At 41.6% G+C, this 21,378-nt stretch overlaps 1 protein-coding gene across 1 annotated transcript in view; it reads right to left on the minus strand.

Annotated features, from left to right (window-relative positions):
• Positions 1 to 6,426: 6,426 nt before the first annotated feature.
• Positions 6,427 to 21,378, minus strand: part of GPBP1 (GC-rich promoter binding protein 1) — a 43,280-nt gene continuing 28,328 nt past the window's right edge. The window contains exons 5-13 of the mRNA XM_063128054.1: positions 18,810 to 18,933; positions 17,651 to 17,874; positions 14,777 to 14,843; positions 13,461 to 13,642; positions 12,339 to 12,476; positions 11,972 to 12,133; positions 10,679 to 10,869; positions 8,959 to 9,061; positions 6,427 to 7,319 (exon numbers count right to left, since the gene is read on the minus strand). Coding sequence (XP_062984124.1) covers positions 7,161 to 7,319; positions 8,959 to 9,061; positions 10,679 to 10,869; positions 11,972 to 12,133; positions 12,339 to 12,476; positions 13,461 to 13,642; positions 14,777 to 14,843; positions 17,651 to 17,874; positions 18,810 to 18,933 — 1,350 coding nt within the window. The 3' untranslated portion in view covers positions 6,427 to 7,160. The remainder of the gene's footprint in view (positions 7,320 to 8,958; positions 9,062 to 10,678; positions 10,870 to 11,971; positions 12,134 to 12,338; positions 12,477 to 13,460; positions 13,643 to 14,776; positions 14,844 to 17,650; positions 17,875 to 18,809; positions 18,934 to 21,378) is intronic.

A 21,378-nucleotide genomic window follows, 5' to 3' on the forward strand; every position in this document is an offset into this window, starting at 1 on the left:
CCTCTTCCAGCCCAAGGGCCAAATTCCATTTTGGGGATGCTCTCAGGGACCACATTCCAGTGGTGGCCAGGGGCCGAAGGCAAAAGGGGTCAGTCCAAAAGCATCAGAAATACCAGCATATTTTCACTGAAAGCTCTTATTGCCAATAACTAAGGGCTCATCTCCACTAAGGGCTCATCTACCTGCTTCCACGATTCTCCTCCAGCATCTATATAGCCATGTGACGTCCCAGAAGGGAAGAGGGATGTCATGGGCACCATTTTTTTAAAGAGCTGCATGTGGTAAGGACCCCTCCACAGCCAAACTCCATGCACAACCCCCCCCCCCCCCGCCATCCTAAGGATGGTGGAATTGCTGCCCATTCCCACCCCCAGGGGCACAGAGCTACCCCGTGCAGCTCCGTGCCTGTTTGAGGATCCAGGAAGCTGCACCACACCAGCCATGGTCCTCGGGGTTGTCCCAGGACTGTGAAAAAACTGGGAAATCCGCAGTCCCAGTTATCCCAGGGATTGACCTCAGGATCCCCTGTCATTTCGACACACAGGGATGACCTATAGACGTCCTCAGGATATATGCATGGTGTAGACATGTCCTAAGTCTTAGGAGAGGCATTTCAACCACTTAGAATGGGGTGGGGGGAATCCATACAAACCTCAGGAAACTGCCAAACAATCCATGGTTGTGGAAAAGGGGGCATGGCCACCTGGGGAGCCACAGAGGGCTGGATTGGGACTGTGGGTGGGCCAAATTTAGCCCCCAAGGACAAGGTTCTGCACCCCTACTCTATGTGACAGCTACATTTTGTTTGACTGCTGATTCCATCCCCACCCCGCAACCTCCGCTCTGCAAATGAGAGGCATATATACAAAAGGGTTGTGTGGTTTCATTAGGAATTAGGACTTTCCTGCAGATCTTAAAAATAAAAACTAGTCCCTCCTAAACAGCTAGCAAAATATGCATTTCAGATCCAAGTGTGAAGGCAGATAACTAGGGATGTGCATGGACCCCCCGATCCTCTTCGCGGCCGATCCGCAAATTGCGTATCAGGCCCGCTCCGCCCCGCCTCGATCCGCCTGGGGGCCACTCCGCTCTGCTGCGGAGCTCCGGCTCCGAATTGGAGCCCCACAGTGGTGGGGAGTGGCGTCAGGTAAGGCCCCCCTCCCTCTTACCTTTGTCCGTCGCGGCCCATCCCAGCTTCACTAGAGCCCGCGGCGCAACCAGGAACTGTAGGCCCAGATTGTAGCCTACACTTCCTGGTTGAGCCGTGGGCTCTAGTGAAACTGGGATGGGCCGCGACGGACTCAGGTAAGACCCCCCCCTCCCCCTTGGTCCCTTACCTGGCTCTGCCGCCGTCGCCACACGTAAACCCGGTAAACCCACGTAAACCCCCCTTCCTCCTGTCCCTTACCTGCATCCGTCCACGGTCCCTCGGCTGCTTCAACTGAGCCTGAGGCCTCAACCAGGAAGACTAGGCCACAGTTGCGGCCTAGTCTTCCTGGTTGAGTCCTCGGGCTCAGTTGAAGCAGCCGCGGGACCGCGGACGGACGCAGGTAAGGGAGAGGAGGGAGGGGGTTTACTTGGCCCTGCCGCCGCCGCCGCCCGTGCAGCGACGGCGGCAGAGCCAGGTAAGGGACCAAGGGGGAGGGGGTCTTACCTGAGTCCGTCCGCGGTCCCGCAGCTGCTTCAATTGAGCCCAAGGACTCAACCAGGAAGACTAGGCCGCAACTGCTCAGGTAAGACCCCCTCCCCCTTGGTCCCTTACCTGGCTCTGCCGCCGTCGCTGCACGGGCGGCAGCGGCGGCAGGGCCAGGTAAACCCCCCTCCCTCTTCTCCCTTACCTGCGTCCGTCCGCGGTCCCGCGGCTGCTTCAACTGAGCCCGAGGCCTCAACCAGGAAGACTAGGCCGCAACTCGGCCTAGTCTTCCTGTTTGAGTCCTCGGGCTCAGTTGAAGCAGCCGCGGGACCGCGGACGGACGCAGGTAAGGGAGAGGAGGGAGGGGGGTTTACCTGGCCCTGCCGCCATCGCGGCAGGGCCAAGTAAACCCCACTTACCTTTTTGGCAGAGCTCCGGATCGAGGCGAAGGATCTGCCTTCACCTCGATCCGCTCCGCAACACTCCGCGGGTCGCCCAATCCTCTTCGCCTCCGCCTTAAGGGTAGGCGAAGCCCCCAGCTCCGCTCCTGCTTCTCCAGTTCGAGGAGAAGCGGAGCACATCCCTACAGATAACACATTCTAAAATACTGAGCATCACACCCCCTAGAAGTTTCTTTCTAAGACTGCCTGAGGTCATCTTCCAACCCTTAAGCTATGAACAGGAAATAAAGTTCAGCATAAGGGGTGGGGAATAGAAAGCAGAACTAAAGAAAAGAAATGCAGCACAAAGAAAAGCATCAGCAACAAAATATTGATGTGGGGGTCAGCATTTCAAAATGAGTTGCAAATGTGTGCTTTTACAAATAAGCCAAGTTATCAAATAGATACAAAAGAATCCCTGGGTTTTATTTCCATGGAGGTGGGGTTGTGCTGACATCTACTGGCTGCTTTAGAGTCAGAAGGGGCTGAAGGAATCCATAACTATCAGTCTGAACTAATATATTTTTATTTCTTGTTGAGGGGATTCACAGAACAGTACTGTGTATGTCACTCTTCAAGAGTGAAAGCTTAGAAGGTTTTCATTTAACAGACACCAAGGCTGTGGCATTTTCTGAAACCTACAGTCCATCGCATACCAAACTTTGATTCAACTGTGACAAGTAATATTTATTTGATTTATATCACGCCCTTCCTCCGAAGGTTCCCAGGATTTATGCCATGGAAATGCCTCCCCTGGTTGATCATACAATTGGCAAATGAAATAGAGTGGACCAAAGAAAAACTTTAATCATGGAAGTAGTTATTTTACCATCATTTAAAATCAGAACGAAGTCAAAAGAGAGAGAGAGAGAGAGAGAGAGAGCACAACAACACACATTTTATAACTTTAGCACCACCTGGTGGTAAACAGAGCTCATTTGCCAATTAACTATCACAGAATGCAAATTTACAAATTGTCTGCAAAAGAGAACCTGTATATTAGTGGAGATTGAAAGTTGGTTCAGATAAGATTGGATCCTTGCTTCTATACTCCTTATGTCTGCCTTGAGTGCATTTTTTTATGGAAAGGAGGGATATAAATCAAATAAAGTAATACGTAAAAGCATGGTGGGTACCTTGCATTTTGTTGTTGTTCTTTAACTCTAAATTGAATGCCACTCCTGGGCGATAGTTTTAGGATGGCCTGGTGTCCCCTTTTACAGAGGACAGTCTAAAGGATTGTTCTCTATTTCAAAGGTGTCCTTGAAGGTCCATCCAGTTCAAGTCTGCTATCAGAAGGAAGAACACGGCATAGAAGCTGTCCAGCAACAGCACCTGAACAGCAACTGAGCAAACAAACATCACCTGGCTAGAGTCATCTGCACTGTAGTGAGATGTAGTTTATTTCTATTTAAGTTAAGGCAATTATTTCTAAATTTGCTATAAATCAGCATCTGCAAATTTCTTGCAATTAGTGTCCTTTTGGGTGATTCACAAGTGGCCAACCAACCAACAATGGCTTAGCCTCCCCAAGGAATCATGGGCTGTTCTTAATGGAGGTACAATCCATTCTCTCTATTAATTCTAGGCTAGATACTGGAATGGAGAACATGTAACAACTCCTGCTTTTTGCATTGAACAGACAAGAAGCCTGTCTATTTTCATGCCTCCTGCCCAATCCTGTGCAGACCATCAGCCTTGTGCATGAAGAGGTCAATCCACCTGATGGAAAGACTTTTACAAACCAAAGGGTCATTCCACACCTTAAATCATAGTATGAACTATTTATCTCATGTCCATTTTATTTTGCATTGCCCACTCTTAGGACTGCTAACAGCGACTAGAATGAGCAAACACCAGACACTTTATTGCACGAAGATGTATCAAGATTGGAGCCACCTTTTATATGTTCAGTTTGATGGTCATTGTACATTGATCCTAACCTTCAGATCACAATTTTGTTTTAAAAAGTGTGCTCAAAAGAATAGTATATATCCTCCACTACGTATCTATTTAGCACAGCTTTCCCCAACTTGGTGTCCTCTAGATGTTTTGGACCAAAGCCCACCAGTCCTACTCAGAATGGCCAATGATCAGGAATGCTTGGAATTTTAGTCTAAAACATCTGGAGGGCACCAGGTTGGGGGAGGTTGTTCTAACAGATTCTTGTAGTTCTTATAATTGCAGTTCATTATTTCTGCCATTTATGCTGAATCATAGAATAGCAGAGTTGGAAGGGGCCTACAAGGCCATCGAGTCCAACCCACTGCTCAAGGCAGGAATCCACCCTAAAGCATCCCTGACAGATAGTTGTCCATCTGTCTCTTGAATGCCTCTAGCGTGGGAGAGCCCACAACCTCCCTAGGTAACTGATTCCATTGTCGTACTGCTCTAACAATCAGGAAGTTTTTCCTGATGTCCAGCTGGAATCTGGCTTCCTTTAACTCGAGCCCGTTATTCCGTGTCCTGCACTCTGGGAGGATCGAGAAGAGATCCTGGCCCTCTTCTGTGTGACTACCTTTTAAGTATTTGAAGAGTGCTATCATGTCTCCCCTCAATCTTCTCAATCGTCCTATGCAATTTTGATCAATGAATGACAAATAATTTACTTGGATTTTTTTTTTTTAAAAAAAACAACCCTTTCAGACCTGTTTGGTGTAGAGCTGTTCTCACAATACTATGAACTTTAATCAATAGAATTATTGAGGCTCAAATATATACTTTGATATTTGTCCATTCTTAGTACGATATTTTTAAAAATGCTTTCATGTGGTTTCTTACATGAAAGAACTGGGCATGTTTAGTCTGGAGAAGAGAAGGCTGTCACAAGGGAGGGCCAGGATCACTTCTCGATCATCCCAGAGTGCAGGATACAGAATAATGGGCTCAAGTTAAAGGAAGCCAGATTCCAGCTGGACATCAGGAAAAACTTCCTGTTAGAGCAGTACGACGATGGAATCAGTTACCTAGGGAGGTTGTGGGCTCTCCCACACTAGAGGCCTTCAAGAGGCAGCTGGACAACCATCTGTCAGGGATGCTTTAGGGTGGATTCCTGCATTGAGCAGGGGGTTGGACTCGATGGCCTTGTAGGTCCCTTCCAACTCTGCTGTTCTATGATTCTATGGAGTATCAGTTGGTGCTGTTGGACCACAGGCACTTTGCAGGCCATGGCAAGTATCCCATTCTAGTGCTCTTCAAGTAACTTACAAGTAGAACTTTCCTGTGAGAAGCAGCAACCAATGAGGTGAGTTGCACCATTTCCACCTCCTGCTGTTTCATGAGCTCATAATGTGTCCCTTTCTCCCGTCCTCCCGTGAGCAAAAGAAGAGGAAGAAGCAAAGTGAAGTACTATTACCACGTTTTAACTAAGCTGTGTAAAGATCACAGGTTGTATCCAATGGTGTTATTCTGCCAGTGGAAGGGAACCACTGACAGAACGGATTTACCCCTCCTCCCTGCAGTCCCCCAAATCTGTTGCAGAGGGTTGATGAATCTCTTGAACAGATTTGCGGCACGCACAGGGGACTGCAGGGGAGGGGAGAGGATGATATGCCTTTGCATGAATAGACGCCAGTTTGAGCAAGGGTTAGATCCAATCCATTTTACTGTTCTTTCTATTTTAGTTTTTATTGATTTTCTATAAACCACTACGAAAATGCCTTGTGGGCTGAAGAGCAGGGTAAAAATTCTTAAATGATGTCAGCCAAAAATAGAACTTTCTGATCGCTTGATTTAAGCTTACGTTTGTACACTTTGAATGCCATCCTGTTTTTTGCATCATGAGGCCATCCTTTATAGCACCAACATAGAGGATCGAGATCTTCAGTGTGTTCTGTGCCCATCCTTTGTTTCCAATTTTCTTGGGCTCTCGAAATCAACTATTTCCAAAAGAAACAGTATATACAATACTATGAAACTTTATTAAAAAAGGTTTCTACGATCTAATTTGGCTTCTAATTTAAAGCTGACACTGGAGAGCAAAATAGAAACTAAATATAGATAAGGATGATGCTGTTTATGTAACAGCTTTGGGGGAAAACAGGGCATGACAGTTACTCAAGTAAACCTGTGTAGATGAATGTAGATGTGGTTGTTGCAAAATTCCATACAGCTATTTGGTGACATGTACATTAAATTGCAACTCAGATTCAGAAACAAGAACAAACCTACTTATTTGTAGCAACACAAACCACTGGTTTAATTCTCAAAAGCATGATGGCAGTGATCCTGGGTAATTAAAGAACCATATATGCAAGTATCTTCAATGCTATATTCTAAGGAATTATAAGAAGACATTTTATTTTGCATGCACTGGTTCAATCCCGTCAGAGAAATAAAGTTTCTGCATCTGAATAATTTATCAAAATAATGTTTATTTTCCCCACAAGAATCAGCGCCCATTGTGGAGGATCCCAATTCCTGGGTCTTGCAGCATCCAAATAAAGCTTTTCATTTACACCACTTCTGTGAAGTTTGGAATTGAAGCGAGTCTTTCCATAATTACTGTAGTACAAACTGCTAGAGAATTACTGGTATGTTTCAAGAAGTGGAACGATTATAACAGTTCAGGAAATTGATGTTTTAGTGCACTTTTGTCATTTTTAGCCAACATGCTACACTGTCTATTGTCTGTGCACAAAGTGAACACTGGAATTTCCACTGTAAAATAAATCAGTCTCAGTAAGCAACATACTGGGTCAAGCTGCCCTTTTCTCCCTTAGACCTGCAGTTTTAAGACAAAAACTTTGCCAAACATTACATAATCTTTTTTTTTATTATTAAATGAGAAAATCTCATTCTCTTATATTGTCACATTGCTAGTCAGAGAAATGCTGCAGTGATGAAGAAAGTCAATGTTGGGGCAAAGTCCTCATTTCTACAACATCCATTTACAAAGAAAATTATAGTCATGTTCAACACAGCTCATCAGCACAACATTCTTAGGTTCCTTCACGAGGAGTCCCAAAGATCCTTCCTCTAACGGGGCATATCACTACATCAAATTATAGTTCTCCCCCTCTTTTGAACAATTCGTTCTCAAACTGCACGAGATGCAAGACGGAAATCCTCAAACTCCCAGGCAATCTTCACACATCATCATCATCTGATGTGTCACTGCTGCTCGTCTCCGTGTCTTCATTCTCAACGGTTGGTTTGAAAGTGCTGTTTTTCCAGGGACTGAATTTGAAGTCACAGATGAGGCCATTTTTTAGAATACCATTTTTTCTAAGGCCATTTTTTTGTAACTGAAATTTAAAAAGTAAATAAATTTAGCAGTTTGAACATGATAGAATCATCTAGTTTTGCACAAGGTGTTACATTGCAAATTTCATATTTGGCCAAAAAAAAAAAGTATAAATTGGTAAGATTAAGCAAAAGCATTAATACAATTTTTAACTGTATGCATTACTATATGTAGATGTTTGTGCTGCAGTGTTTTAATTTTTGTATTATAATCATAAAACAAGTCAACCATTAGATAAATGCTATTAAACCATAATTACAAATCCAGTACTAAATCCAAGAGAATCATGCACATGGGTGTATATCATTGAATTATGGCATCATTCCTGGCAAACTGAGTGTTACACATTTGTTTCTCCTGTGCATGTCTATAGTATGCAAGTTATCATTATCATTGCACCCTGGATCCCATAAAACTAAATTAGATAAAGGGGGAGCTACTTTTCTTTAACCCAAAGCCATAGACATTTTTGCAGCCATTAAAAAGTTAATCACCATTTCTCAGTCTATTTATCCACACATCCCTTTAAATACTTCCAAAGAACACTTACTTGGATTTCTTTAAAAGAAAAGGGATTTACTTCCTTTTCTTCTAAAGAAATCCAAGTAAAGGAACTAAAGTTTAAAAGGTTTATGTAAGAGGTCTGCCAAGAGAACAAAATGTCTCGCACTAGTAATTTAAATAACGTTTACTTTAAATACTTACTTCTATATAAGAAAGAAAGAAAGAAAGAAAGAAAGAAAGAAAGAAAGAAAGAAAGGCAAGCTACTGAGCAGAGAAATGCTATGAGGCCTGTACATACCAGTCCTCCCCCATTGATATTCTATGCTGGGACAAAAAACTGGGATAGCCCAGTGGCAAGACTAGAAGGGAGGCAGTAATATGGAAGCTGGGGGAAAGGGAAGAATGGCATTGGCAAGCAGAACAGGGCGTAAGCAGCCATTCTGAGTAGGAAAACCTAAACTGTCTACTAAAGTTAAGCTTTGTACTCTAAGGCAATTATTGCTTCCATGGGCAACACTAAGCCCTGGAGTTTAGCAGTACAGCTCCTTCTTCCTTTCCCATGATTTCAATTTGGCTTACCATATTTCTTCGATTGTAAGACGCCATCGATTGTAAGATGCACACTAATTTCAGTACCACCAACAGAAAAAAAAACCTAAGACACACCCGCAATTCTAAGACGTACCCCATTTTTAGAGATGTTTATATGGGAAAAAAGTGTGTCTTAGAATCGAAGAAATAGGGTATTTAGCAACTGACTCGCATTTATTTTAAACCGTGATTCACATGTAATAATAAGACAGGAATCAGGCTAAATGAAACTGAATCCTGGTTTATTGCTCCTCCCGACCATGCAGAAAAAGGAGAGGGGAGAGCATGTGAGAACTTTGCTTGGGCTTTCTGCTTGTACATGTAGAAAACCTTGCATTTTTGTGCAGAAGTTTATAGTTCTCCCACAATTATGAAAAAAAAAATAGATTTGTGTTACTTGCTTTTGTAGCATTCAAAACTAATAGAATCATCAGAACACTGAAAATACTTTTCTAAATATTGAATACAAAATGCCCATCTTTTACTTTGCTCATCATAATACTTTACTTAGGATACACACACTTTGTGGCAGATTTGTCCCTTACCTGTTCACTAATGACCTGAAATTCCCTCATTTCATCCTCAGTTAGTGGAGCACACGTCTCGTCATTTTCACTGTCTTCCTGCCAACCCATCTCCTTTAACAATCTTTGGTGGGGTAGGGGGAAAGAGAGAAAAATTGTATGGGTTAATTTGGACAGTCATCTGCGAATACGTCAAAAGCAACTAACAATCCCCTGGCCCAATATGATTGCCTTGAACGGAGCCATTTAATCATCTATTTGCCAAGAGAGAGGAGCACGAAATTTAGAAGAAGCACCTTTGTGACTATTCCTATGTGTCTGTAAAAGGAAAATTCAAGCAACTAAAATAAAAACAGATAAATCAATCCTCCATTAAATGGAGGACAATTTAATTAATTATTGTCTATAGTTAGTTGCAAGATGCCACAGGAAACTCAAGAGAGTAGCTCAGAATGCAGGATCTTTAAGATTCAAAGGCCCACTTCATTTTTATATGCTATCTTTAATGGGATTTCATTTGGAAGTACCATTAGCTATTTACTCCTTGAATAGGGCAGTAAATAAATTTGAATAAATTGCAATCTTGCCAGAAGGAAAAGATGGAAGGTTAGCCTCCCATGGCCTTTGGGATAGAAAGGGAACAGAGGCGCTCAGACATAACATCATTAAGTGTAACTCTAATATGAATGCAGCAGTAAATTTACAGCAAAGAAACCCAAGGGGGGGGCATAGCTCAGTGGAAGAACACCTGCTTTGCATGCAGAAGGTTCCAGGTTCCCCGGCATCTCCAGGTAGGATGGGGAAAACTTGTCTGAAGCCATGGAGATCCGCTGCCAAGCAGTTGTGGCAATACTGGGCTACATGGACCAACCATCTGACTGTGTCTAAGGCACCTTCATATACTCTTAAACAGTAGTACTGGGTAGGATGTGTTTAAGTTTTAAAGTTCTGTTTCCAAGGTGGAAAAGTTCAATGCATTTCCACTTCCTCATACTGCACAACCACCACACACACACTCACACACAGAGCAAACAACCCAAACTCTCAGTACTTCAAAGGGTAGATGATGTGCTTACCAAGCTATGAGCACAGCAAAGTATTGTTATCATAGAATCATAAAAACATTTAAAAACATTGCCCCAGCACATCAAATCTTCCACATAGCTGTGAAGTTTAAAAACAAGCACTGTGCACAAATTTCTAGAACACCATGTCTCACTGGGAATTATAATACTTTTTTTCTATCTAAACATGCATAGGACTGTGCCTTAAGTTACCAATCAGTACCCCTTAAAGAGAATGCCATTAATATAGTTAATGCTGTCTAAGAAAATGTTACAGCTGTAAAACTGGCACTGTTTAGGTAGGTCAACTTCTGTCATCAGGAAACAGTCATTTCAACATGAAAAAGCTCTCCTAGATACTGCAGGAGCTCCTTTCAGCACTCATTCTTCCCTGTGTTCCTTTACTAACTCCATAAACACACTAAAGTAAGTAGAATTTTTAAGTCCTTTAATGTGAACATGTCTGCATTACAATACTTATCCAGGATGGATGGTGAGTTTGTTCATACCAGACAGGCTACAGATAAGCATTTTTAAAGTGCTGCTGTCTTTTACTAAATAAGGAAATTCAGGGGAGCAGCCAGCATTGTGGGAGCAAATATTTGTCCTTCCTTTCCTCCCTCCCTCCCTAGCAGCCCCCCACCCCAATCTGCTCAAGGCTCTCCTAAAATACATACCGATGCTCTGCTTCAAGCGAGCTTGAAAGGACATCGGTCTGTGGAAATGTTGAAGACCGGATGATCTGCTGGGACATCATTGCAGCATTTCTATTTTCTTGTGAAATTTCATTTTCAAAATTTCGATTTATATCCCTCTCTTGGTGACTATTGTTGCTGTTATGCAAATTAAATTCATCGTCGTCATCATCCTGTTAAAGAAGTCACATATTTGAATAAATTCCAAAAAAGATTTATACACAATAATTTGTATGCAGTCAAAAAAAAATACAACAAGCCTATATACTCCACCTCACTGGAAGTTAACAATATAAGAAGAGCTCTGCTGGATCAGATTAACAGCCTACATAGTCCAGCATCTCCCTCCATCCATCACCAGAGTAGCTAACCAGATGCCTACACAAAGCCCACAACCAGATCATGAGGGCAAGAGGCATCTTCTGCTGTTTTTCCCCAGCAACTGGCATTCAGATACATCCTGCCTCTAATCCTGGGGGTACCTTATAGCATCATGACTAGATAAGAAAATTATCTTATCTGGGATAGAAGTGACTTCAACATCTGACTTTTAAGCTAAGATGGATAGAGGTAATGTAACAGCGACCATCTACGCCAACATGTGCCAAGTCCACTTTGAAAGATAATCTTTATGGAATCAAAGTACATGCCCAGCTCTCAAGGAAGTAGATGTCCAACAAAAAAAATGCACGTGAGATATTCTACAACAGTCATCGTGAAACATATTATATTGCTGAAGATTTTTTCCCCCAAACTACTTTGACATTAAGAGGCTTTATGCAATAACTATAACTATATGGAAACATTTACTTTTATTTAAGCATATCAAACCTAAGTCACAAATGCTTAACACAAATCAAAGAAAATATTGCGGTAATCTTTATTTCAGTTAGCTAAGTGAAATCTCACAACTGCATGCCAACCAACTTTTGGATGATTTACACCACAATCTTCAGCAAGTTTTCTCAGAAGTCCTACTGTGCTCAGTTGGGCTTACTCCAACAGAAATGTGCATAGGATTACGGTCTTAATGTGTGATGCCCAATCACTGTTTTGATGCTACATAAAAACTATTTTATTGCCTAGCATTTATCTGAATCTGCTTTTTATTACTGATGACTTTCTTTATGGCTTTTATTCTATTTTAATGTTTTATCATTTGGCAGTATTTTAAAGTGTCATTAGTAACTTGAGTTTATTTGACAGAGGGGGGATAAAAAATAATCTAATAATAAAAATGAAATGCACATGCCCCTTTGTGCAAATATGCAGTACCTTCTCTTGCCCAACACAATTCTCATCATGTTCCTCTTCCACTCGATCCCGTTTCAACGTCTTCAAGAATTCACTCTTCTTATCAGTGCGCATTCGCGTCAATTTGGTTAAGCGAGGTTGGCCAAGTTTATCAACCGGGGAGGAAGAATTTGACCGATTACACTAAGGGGAAATTAAAAATACATAAAGCTGAGATAAGAAAAAAACTTTAAGGCAATTTTTATTTTTGTTCAGCTAAAGGAACTTTTGTTTTATTCCAATACCACCATTTCGGGTTTTCATTTATTTCTCCAAAACCACAAGTTAATAGAGACACAACTTGCCAAAATTGGAAATACTCCAAAGAAAGTAATGACATTTGGAATACCTCTTTCACTGAATTCTGTGATCCAACAGCCTTGGCAGTAGATTTGAAAGCACTAAAGTTTCCAAGACCATATGCAGAATCATGAGGAAATGGAGATCCAAGCTTGTTTTCTTTTGTTTGGTTTTTCCACTGCGTCGTCTAAACAAAATTTTAAAAGTTGAAATTTAACAAACTGGTTACAAACTACATCACATGAATCATTGTTTTCTTTTTCTTTTCAGCTTTTGAAATGCTTTGCTGGAAGAATCATGAAGAGCAATAGGCAAGTGGAAGAGAGAAAGAAGCAGAAGATAAACTTGGGGGGGGGAGGAAGGGTGAAAAAATAAAAGTTGGTTGTGCGACAAAAAGTCAAAGAGGTAAGGAATTCTAAGAAATTTTAGAAATACTGATAAGTATAGGCTTGAGACAGAAGGAGATGAGAATTAGCACTGTCCTGTGCAAAAAGCAGGGATGAAGTGGCTAGGAAGACGACTTCAGACTGATAGGTTTTAAAACTCAATCCTGTGGATCCCTGCTTCTCCTGGACAATAGGGAGAGCTAACTATTGTGGGATGCCTTCCTCACATCAACTTGGAGAACTTCTTTCAGCCTGAGGGCTAAATTCAATTCAGAGAAACTCTCAGAGACTGTATTCCTGGGGCAAAAAGGCAAAGGGGGCAGGGACAAGGAGGCAAAGGTGGAGCCAAAAACGCAAAACCAAAACAGAATATTGTAGCTTAATGCTTTTAGTGCCAGTAACTAAGCTTCAGGAGAGACACTGAAACCTTTTAGAATGCGGGGGGGGGGGGGGGCGCTCACAAAAGCAGGGAAACCACCAAACATTTGGTGGTTGGGGGGAAAGGAGGCGTGGGCATTAATAGAAATTAGAACAGGAGCAGGTCCCTGCCCTGAAGAGCTTACAATCTAAATTTTGACAGAGAGAAAAAAAGGGAGAGGAGGCAATGACAAGGAGACACAGATAACGTAGGATAAATATGAGTAAATGGAGATACATGTACTTAGATTTAATATCAGTTTTATACACAATGCAGAAGTAATACACAATGTAGTAAGTATTGAAAAATGTCAAAATAAAATAAAATGAAATCCCTGTTTCCCAAAAACATTACTATCAAATCTTACCTTTGCTGGTGGAATGACAGGTTTCGGGACTAAACCTTTATAGACACTTGTACCAGTTCCATTCTTGATTGACTGTGAATGAACATTTCCCACAGGGAATCCAGATATCTGTAAATCTTTCGTGCTGCCCTTTTTAATAACCAGCATTCGTGGAGATCTAGATTTAGGATTCAGAGGATATTCTGTAAAGAGACAAACAAAAAAAAGCATTTCATCCTAGATTGCATGGCTAATTTCAAGTCAGAAGTAAAACACTTTGTAGATCAGATCAAAGTATTTGTAGACATGTTTGTTCTATGTACCATGGAACTGAAAAGAGCCATCTGATCCATTAAGAGTGTATTTAACGTAGTCTGACTCTTTGATAGATTTAGGTACACAATAACATCTGCCTTGTCTAAAAATGTAAGACACAAAATACTTTGACATAATCACTTCCTCTTATAGTCAGACAGGACTGCACCCAAAGCAAAATGACTGAGAAACAAGAGGAAGGTTTCAACATAATTGAGTTTGCAGAAGTACCCAAAAATATTTTTCAAAGAAGGAAAGAAATACAAAACACAGTCTAATGAGAACTGAATCACTGTTGTTAGGAAATGAGAACATACTGCAACATTTCGTTGTAGGTCCCACTTGCATTAAAAAAAATCTGTATAGCCATCGTAGGCCCTTTCTACACCTAAGGATTATCCCAGGAAAATGGAGGGATTTCTGCCTGTTTCCGGGATCTCCCGTGTGTCATTTGGATGAACAGGGATGATTCTGGGACAATTCCGGGGAAAAAGGCAGGTGTAGAAACGGCCTTAGTTTTAGGCACACAAACACATAGTGCCAATTTTGAATGTGGGAAAGTGAAGACTCACACAATAATAAAGCCCTCTATGAGCAGTACACCTATACATTTCGATTGTGGTTGTTTTCAGTACCCCACAAGTCAGTCAGAAAAATCAAGCTGGTCCATAGACTAATCTAATAAAACATTTATCCTTGACAAAAAGCAAAGTTACACAATACAAAATATTTTTTTTAAAAAAACTTTGGGGGCACTTGCCTAAAATTTGTATAAAACAGTTTATGCATTTCACACACATATACTCAACCTTTAACACTGAAATCTGTTTTAACAATCAGAATATTTTTTTGTATCAGTGAAAACAAAAAAATTAAGGCAATATACAAATGACACTAGAAGAATTAAGTTATGCTTTGAGGAAATAAGTATTTGCAGTGTAGAACATTGTTACTGTGTGTTATGTACATTTACAATAATGACACTGAAAAGCTTTACTGTATTTTAAAGCCCAATCTCTTACCCCAAACACCTGCAGCTAATGATTTGTTCTGGTTTGGTTCTCTCTCATATTCAGGATTCAGGGAAGGCTAAAAAAAATAAAAATAAAGACAAACACATGTATACACAGCTTGATTATTTTAGGATCTGCTGGAAAACACCTAGTATTTGATATCTAATGTGCGAGACTATAAAATATATTCTCCGAGATAACAAAGAGCACTAAGACCAGGAATGGATGCATGGGGGAGACTGTAAACTGACTTTACTGATGGGGTAACAGGTGTTTTCATAATTGTGCTAAATCCCAAATGACTTAATTTCCAAATAAGGATTAAATTACAGCTTCTCCCAATGAATTCAGCAGCAGCTGAGAGACTTTCTTTGACACAAAGCTGCTGCTCCTTTGTATAGTTGCCACTGCCTGGAGGGAAGAGCAGAGATAGGTACAGCCATAGGACCATCTGCAGGCCAGACTAGCACCTGCCCCACAGGTGTTGGCCTGTGAGATCACTTCCTGGGGCGGGAAGATATGCCTTGGCCCTGCTGCAGCTGAGAGAGCAAGTAGGGAGACACTGTTGCCACCAAGCTCCTGCTTGTTACTATTGCTACCACCCAGCCAAGAGGAGGGGATGGGAGCTGGTGGAAAAGATCAGTAGCCCAGGGGGAGTCTAAGAAAGGGGGCACCATCTGCCTCAGAGCCTTCTGAAGAGGTGATACCCCCCATCTGCAGCTGTCTCTAAGGAAACCCACCCACTCCCACCTAGAAGTAGCTGTCAATCTTGGTGGTGGTGCTTACAGCGGCCTCTTCCAGTGGCAGCAATAGCAGGGGGGGGTGTTACCTGAACACAGGTGCAGGTGGCAGGATACCAGCAACAAGAGATTGTTTCTTTGTGCAGCTCTGATGGCAAGGGCACCCCTCCCCTTTTCTTCGACTTTCAACTATTAAGACCATTGTGAGAGAAGGGCTGGGGCTTTGGAGACAGGGATGCAACAATAGGAGTGTAGTGATCCTGTCTAACGGGGTGGGTGCAGCTACTGGCAGAGGGAAATATGGCGATGGGAGATGGTCAGGCTGTTACATAGGATGACTGACCACATATTGGTTACCCCTCCCTTATGGCTCATCTCCCACCATCAGTGTTCTGGTAGCTTGTGTGTCAGACCCTGGATTTGAAAGTTCTGCTGCTGGATTGCTTCACAGTAAAACATCTTCCACCTGATCCTGCATGAGCATGAAGGCCTGGGAGCTGGTGGAAACACGTGGACAAAACACCTGGTTGGACAAAACAGGGGGCATAAATGCATCTCAGTTATGTCCACCAGGATTCTTTGTCCAGCAGCAGACACAACCTGGGGGAGAGGGAGATGTAGTAGCAGTGGTCTATTGGGATTCTATCTTCCTGACCAAGAGCCCCAGCCAGACTTTGCCAGGTTTCAATTATGCACTCCTGATTCTACTGGCATAACAGATGCCGTTGCTCAATAGTCTCCCTATCTGAGAGCTGGAGAAGTCTCGGAAGCGATGTTGGAATATCCCAGACTGGTTTTCCCAGCGTCTTCAACATCCATTCAGAGTGTCGTGTGTCAGGAATGACTCAGACTTTATGGCTGCCATGGCAACCATAGGCCTGTCCCAGGTAATTTCTAGCCCCATACATTCAGCTGGGCATAATTCGGACCAGGTCTTTTATCCTGGATAGGAGGAGGGTGACCTGAAGATGGAGGAAACCACCATTGCCATTCACAGTTTGCTAACTGTTCAGGTTTAGGCTTACTGGCATCCCAGACGTTTGCAGGGGCAGAAGCTTTAAACTGGTTTGCCCCAGAATCCAAGTGTGTGTGTGTGTGTGTTTTTAATGGACTCTTGGGGATTTCTCTATCACTCAGTTTGGTAATGCTGACCTTTGCAAGGGGAAATACCTTGTCCACAATCAGGGATAGGATGTTCAGGAACAAAGTAAACACCTTGGTGGTTCAAGGGGTGACGGCAATGAAACAACGAAGCAATGTAGGTAACTAGAGCAACAGTGGCAAAAGACCCATGAAAATCTGAATGAACACAGAGCTCTTGGTGATGACAGCAAAGAAATCTTACTTTTGCATCATTACTGTGTCTGCTCAGTCCATCAGCTGACTTGTTCCGAATAGTCAGAGGGCTTTTACCACTTGACCCTTGCAGTGGAGCGGAAGACTGCTCAATAGCTCATCACAACCAATTTGCTAGACACTTCATGAAAAAAGTCAATTTGCATCGCCTGAGGATATGGAAAGGTTCTTGGAGTCTAATGTGTGTACTTAATACTTGCCCATTCTAGTCACTAGACACTTTGCAGATAAAGTGGGTAATGTGCGTGGTAAATGGCTTGTTGTGGGAAGGTGTGGTCCCAGTTGGTTTGAGTAGGGTGTAAGGGGCTTTAACCGCAGCAGGGGGCAAAGGGTTAAAGTCCCTCTACTCAAGACACTGGGGCCCTGATCCAGGGGCCCTGATCAAGTTATCTGTGAAAGAAAATCCTTGCACTCAAGGGTAAATCACATGATTAACATAACATGTAGTTTGGCCTTTACATTCTTAACCATCTCAGTCTTTCTTGCAGAGAAAAAAGATGATATAACATTTTAAATAAATAATACTTCAAAAATAAAAGCAACATCCCTTCTATATAAAATGAAAGCTTTAAACCTGTCTATATAGAACAATTCTCATGTTGCAACATAAACTCCCAAACGTTTACAAATTTCCATTACAGCACATTCTCAGTATAATAGAACTAATTGTGATAGAACTGGGAGTGAGCACTCTTACCAAAGTATAATTGTAGTCTTATTAAACTTCAATGAAAATATGTAAATAGTCCCCCTTTGCAAGTGCCTGAATGTATTAAGATTAACTTACAAAATCCTCAGCTTCAAATTGTTTGGGTTCTTCTTTGTCTTCCTTTTTCAGAGTCTCACATTCGGGTGCATTGCTTTCATGCAAACCTTGGCTTTTTCCAGACTGAAAGCTGCTGGTGCGAGCACGTGAACCTCCGCTATGGTATCCCCCTCTGTGGTTTGTGTTTTCAGTGCCATTTCTGCCTTGCGAACGCCAACCATTTCTCTCTTTTCTTCCCAAATGCCCTTGGATGTTAAAAGGTTAAACACAAAATTATGAGCAGTTTTAAGTCATTTTATTTTGCTGAAACACTACAGAATTTTTTTTAAAAATGTGTTGAACTAAACCTTTAGCTCTTGTTTAAACTTATAACTGGACCTAGCTTTATATGTAGGTATCTGGCCTTTGGTTTCTTCATAAAGTAAGATCTGCACCTGCTGATAACTTTACTTCTATTAAATGTAGGTTTTGAGAGTGTTTAGAAATGCATCCAAGTTCATTTTCAACTGATTTGGCAATACAGCCAAATATATCACATATACAGGCGGTGGGGTGAAATTGATACATGGAATGGCAAGACTATGGGTGTGCTAACCCACAGTCCACTCCCTAAACCTGGATTCAGTTGATAAGTCTGACTGCCTAAATGCCTGGACACATCAGAACAGGATCTGTTAAGCATTGAGTTGTTTGGGTTTTTGGAATGTTTTAACATTGTTTTATTGCAAAGTATTGTACAAAGAATAGAGAATGTAGGTTATGATGTGACTAATAAATATAGTTAATAAACGAATAAAACTAATAAATAAGCTTTGGTCAGGAGTAAAGAGCCACTAACACAGTAGTGATGTACCTTTTCACTGATTAACAATCAATGCTTTTTACAGCATAGACGAAAAAGAACATTATTTCACTTTTTTTCCAAAGAGCAGTTCTGCAACTGTACTGAAGAGTTCTATGCTTACTGTTTAATTCAATACAATCCCCTTATGGATACAGTGGTGGGAAACTTGTGGACTTCCAGATATTTTGGCTTACAATTCCCACGACAGCTCAACAATGGCTATGCTTGCTTAATGTGAGTTGTAAGCTAAAACATCTGAGTAAGTACTGAGGATTTACAAATTAGAAGTACCTAAAATAGGCTTACACCTTATCTGGAGACTGAACACATACAAACCTCCATTTGCACGGCCGCTATTAGGATCAAATCCATCAGAAGAGTTGTGCCGCCTACGGTTAACTTCGTAACGATTCTCTGTCCACGAAAAGCTTTCGGAATGCTTCTCAAAATTCAGTGATGACTGAAAGTGAGCACAAACATTAAGTGAGGACTAAAAACAGCAACACTAATAATTCATCAATCCATAAGTGGGAGTATGGCCCTGTTGGTTCTCTTTGCCATCTGAGCAGCTTTCAGTACCACTGACCATGGTATCCCTTTTCTGGATAGGCTGTCTCACAGTTGGGAAGTGAGGACACTATATTGTGGTGGTTCTGCTCCTACTTGGGTGACCAATTACAAAAGGTGGTGCTGAGGGATTATTGGTCTGCCCCATAGCAATTGTGTTAGGGGGTTCTTCAGAGCTCTCTTTTATCTCCAGTGCTTTTCAACATATATCTGGTACCACCAGGAGAGGACGTGGGCTGAGATATCACTAAATGCAGATTACACCCAGCTGTATCCTCCTTTTTATAATAATAATACTAATTTATTTCTTACCCGCCTCTCCAAATGGATCGAGGCGGGGAACATCAAACATAAAATACATAAAATACTGATTAAAAACATAGTATACACTGTTAAAAAAATCCTAAAAGCATTTAAAGATGCTTTTCATCTAGTACAGGTAAGGCAATTGATATTCTGAATCAGTGCTTGAGCAAGATAACAGACTGGATAAGTCCCAATAAACTGAGACTCAAATCAGACAAACAGGAGCTACCTATTGTACGTAGCTCATCTGTCTAGTTAAGTGGTGTTCAACCAGCTCTGCAAGGGATCACACTCCCTCTAAAGGAGCAGGTATGTCATTGGGGGATTTAACTTTGGGTTAATGTGATGTGTTTTTGCTCTTTGCTGCTGGCTTTATCTTGGTTTTATTGTCCTTATTTTATGTTTTTAATGTATTGTACACAGCCCAGAGAACTTGGGTTATGGGCAGTTTGAAAGTACAATAAATAAAATAATAAAGACAAGAATACAGTGATGGAATGAAGGAGCAAAAAGGGTTGATGTTATAATGCTCTTCCAGGTCTTTGTAAATTTGTGATCAAGTCACTAAACTTCCACAAACATCTTTAAAAAATATAGTTTTGATGAACAGGAAGAAAAGGCTAAAGATATTCAAATCATAATCCCATACAAGTCTTCTCAGAAGTAAGTTTTCATCCATTTTAATGGGTCTTACTTCTAAGTGAATGCAGGATTGCAGCCTAAACTTTCAGAGCAGTTCGGCAGTATCTGCAGCACCTGGCCATTCTCAATGTGATCTGACACTCACTAGAAGGGCTATATTTGTACACCTACAGGGGTGAACCATAGCTGGTATTTTGTTTATATGAATAAACTGCTTTTGTGCAAAAAGCTTCTAAGGTAGTGTGTAGATAGAACAACTTTACAATAAAAGACATATATTAAAACAGAACACAGTAAGTAGCAAAAAGATAGTTCAGAAGTAATGTAATATCACAACAACAAAATCAAGGAAAAATAAAACTACTCCAACTCAAGTGCCGAAAGCAATACTACTTGGGACCAGGATACCTGAGAGAGCACCTTCTCCATTACCAACCTGCCCGATCACTGAGGTTGTTAGAGGGCATGCTCCTGGTGGTTCCACGTGGACCTGTGGCCCGACTGGAATCCATCAGGAGCACAGCCTTTAGTGGCTCCTTCTCTGTGGAACTCTCTGTCCCTGGAGGTCAGGCAGGCACCAACACTAGGCTGCTTTCGGCGCCTCCTGAAAACAACTTTGTTTCAAGAAGCCTTCCTCAACTGAGTAGCCACTGTTTCCTTTGTTTTTAAATTGAACAATTTTAATTTACTTTTATAAACTTCTTTCTTTTAAATAATAAATAAATAAATAAATAAATGCAAATAAATAAATGGTTTTGACAGTTGTTAAAATTATTTAACAGGTGAGTACCAGACTGGTTCTCTGGCACAAAATGTCCTGTCCCACATCCTCAACAACCACACTTCTGATGGTGGTGAAACACAAACCGCAACTTCCTATTGATGACCTCATCTGGCAAGCTGAGGGGCTCCTTTAAAATAACCTGGCTCCAAACAATAAAAGAAATGACCAGCACTTTGAATTGGGGCCCAAAGCAAACTGGAAGCCACTGCAGATGAAACAGCAGTGAAATCACACTGCTATGGTATTGTTCTCTGCTATGAGCACGTATAAATTAAACCATATATTCTATTTAAGACTTCCCAATATTCAGAAGATTGAGCTGCTTGTAGCTCTTGCTGCAATTTAAGCCCATATCACCTCTTCTTTAAGGTATGTCCTGTGTAGTTGCTCCAGACACTGGAAGACCTGCTAGTATTTAGATACAAGTTTCCAAAAATGTTGCTTTGGGGTGCAATCATGCAGTCTGCCTTTTCAGCACATGGTGGAGCTAACGTTCTATCCAGCTTAAATATGTTGCAATCAAGTGAGTTGTTAAAAGTTTCGCTGATTTATGACATTTCAAGGTATTATTGATCTCTACACTATTGTGAGATGGAAAACAATTAG

Source organism: Elgaria multicarinata, chromosome 6, assembly GCF_023053635.1.
Source record: "Elgaria multicarinata webbii isolate HBS135686 ecotype San Diego chromosome 6, rElgMul1.1.pri, whole genome shotgun sequence".
Taxonomy (NCBI): domain Eukaryota; kingdom Metazoa; phylum Chordata; class Lepidosauria; order Squamata; family Anguidae; genus Elgaria; species Elgaria multicarinata.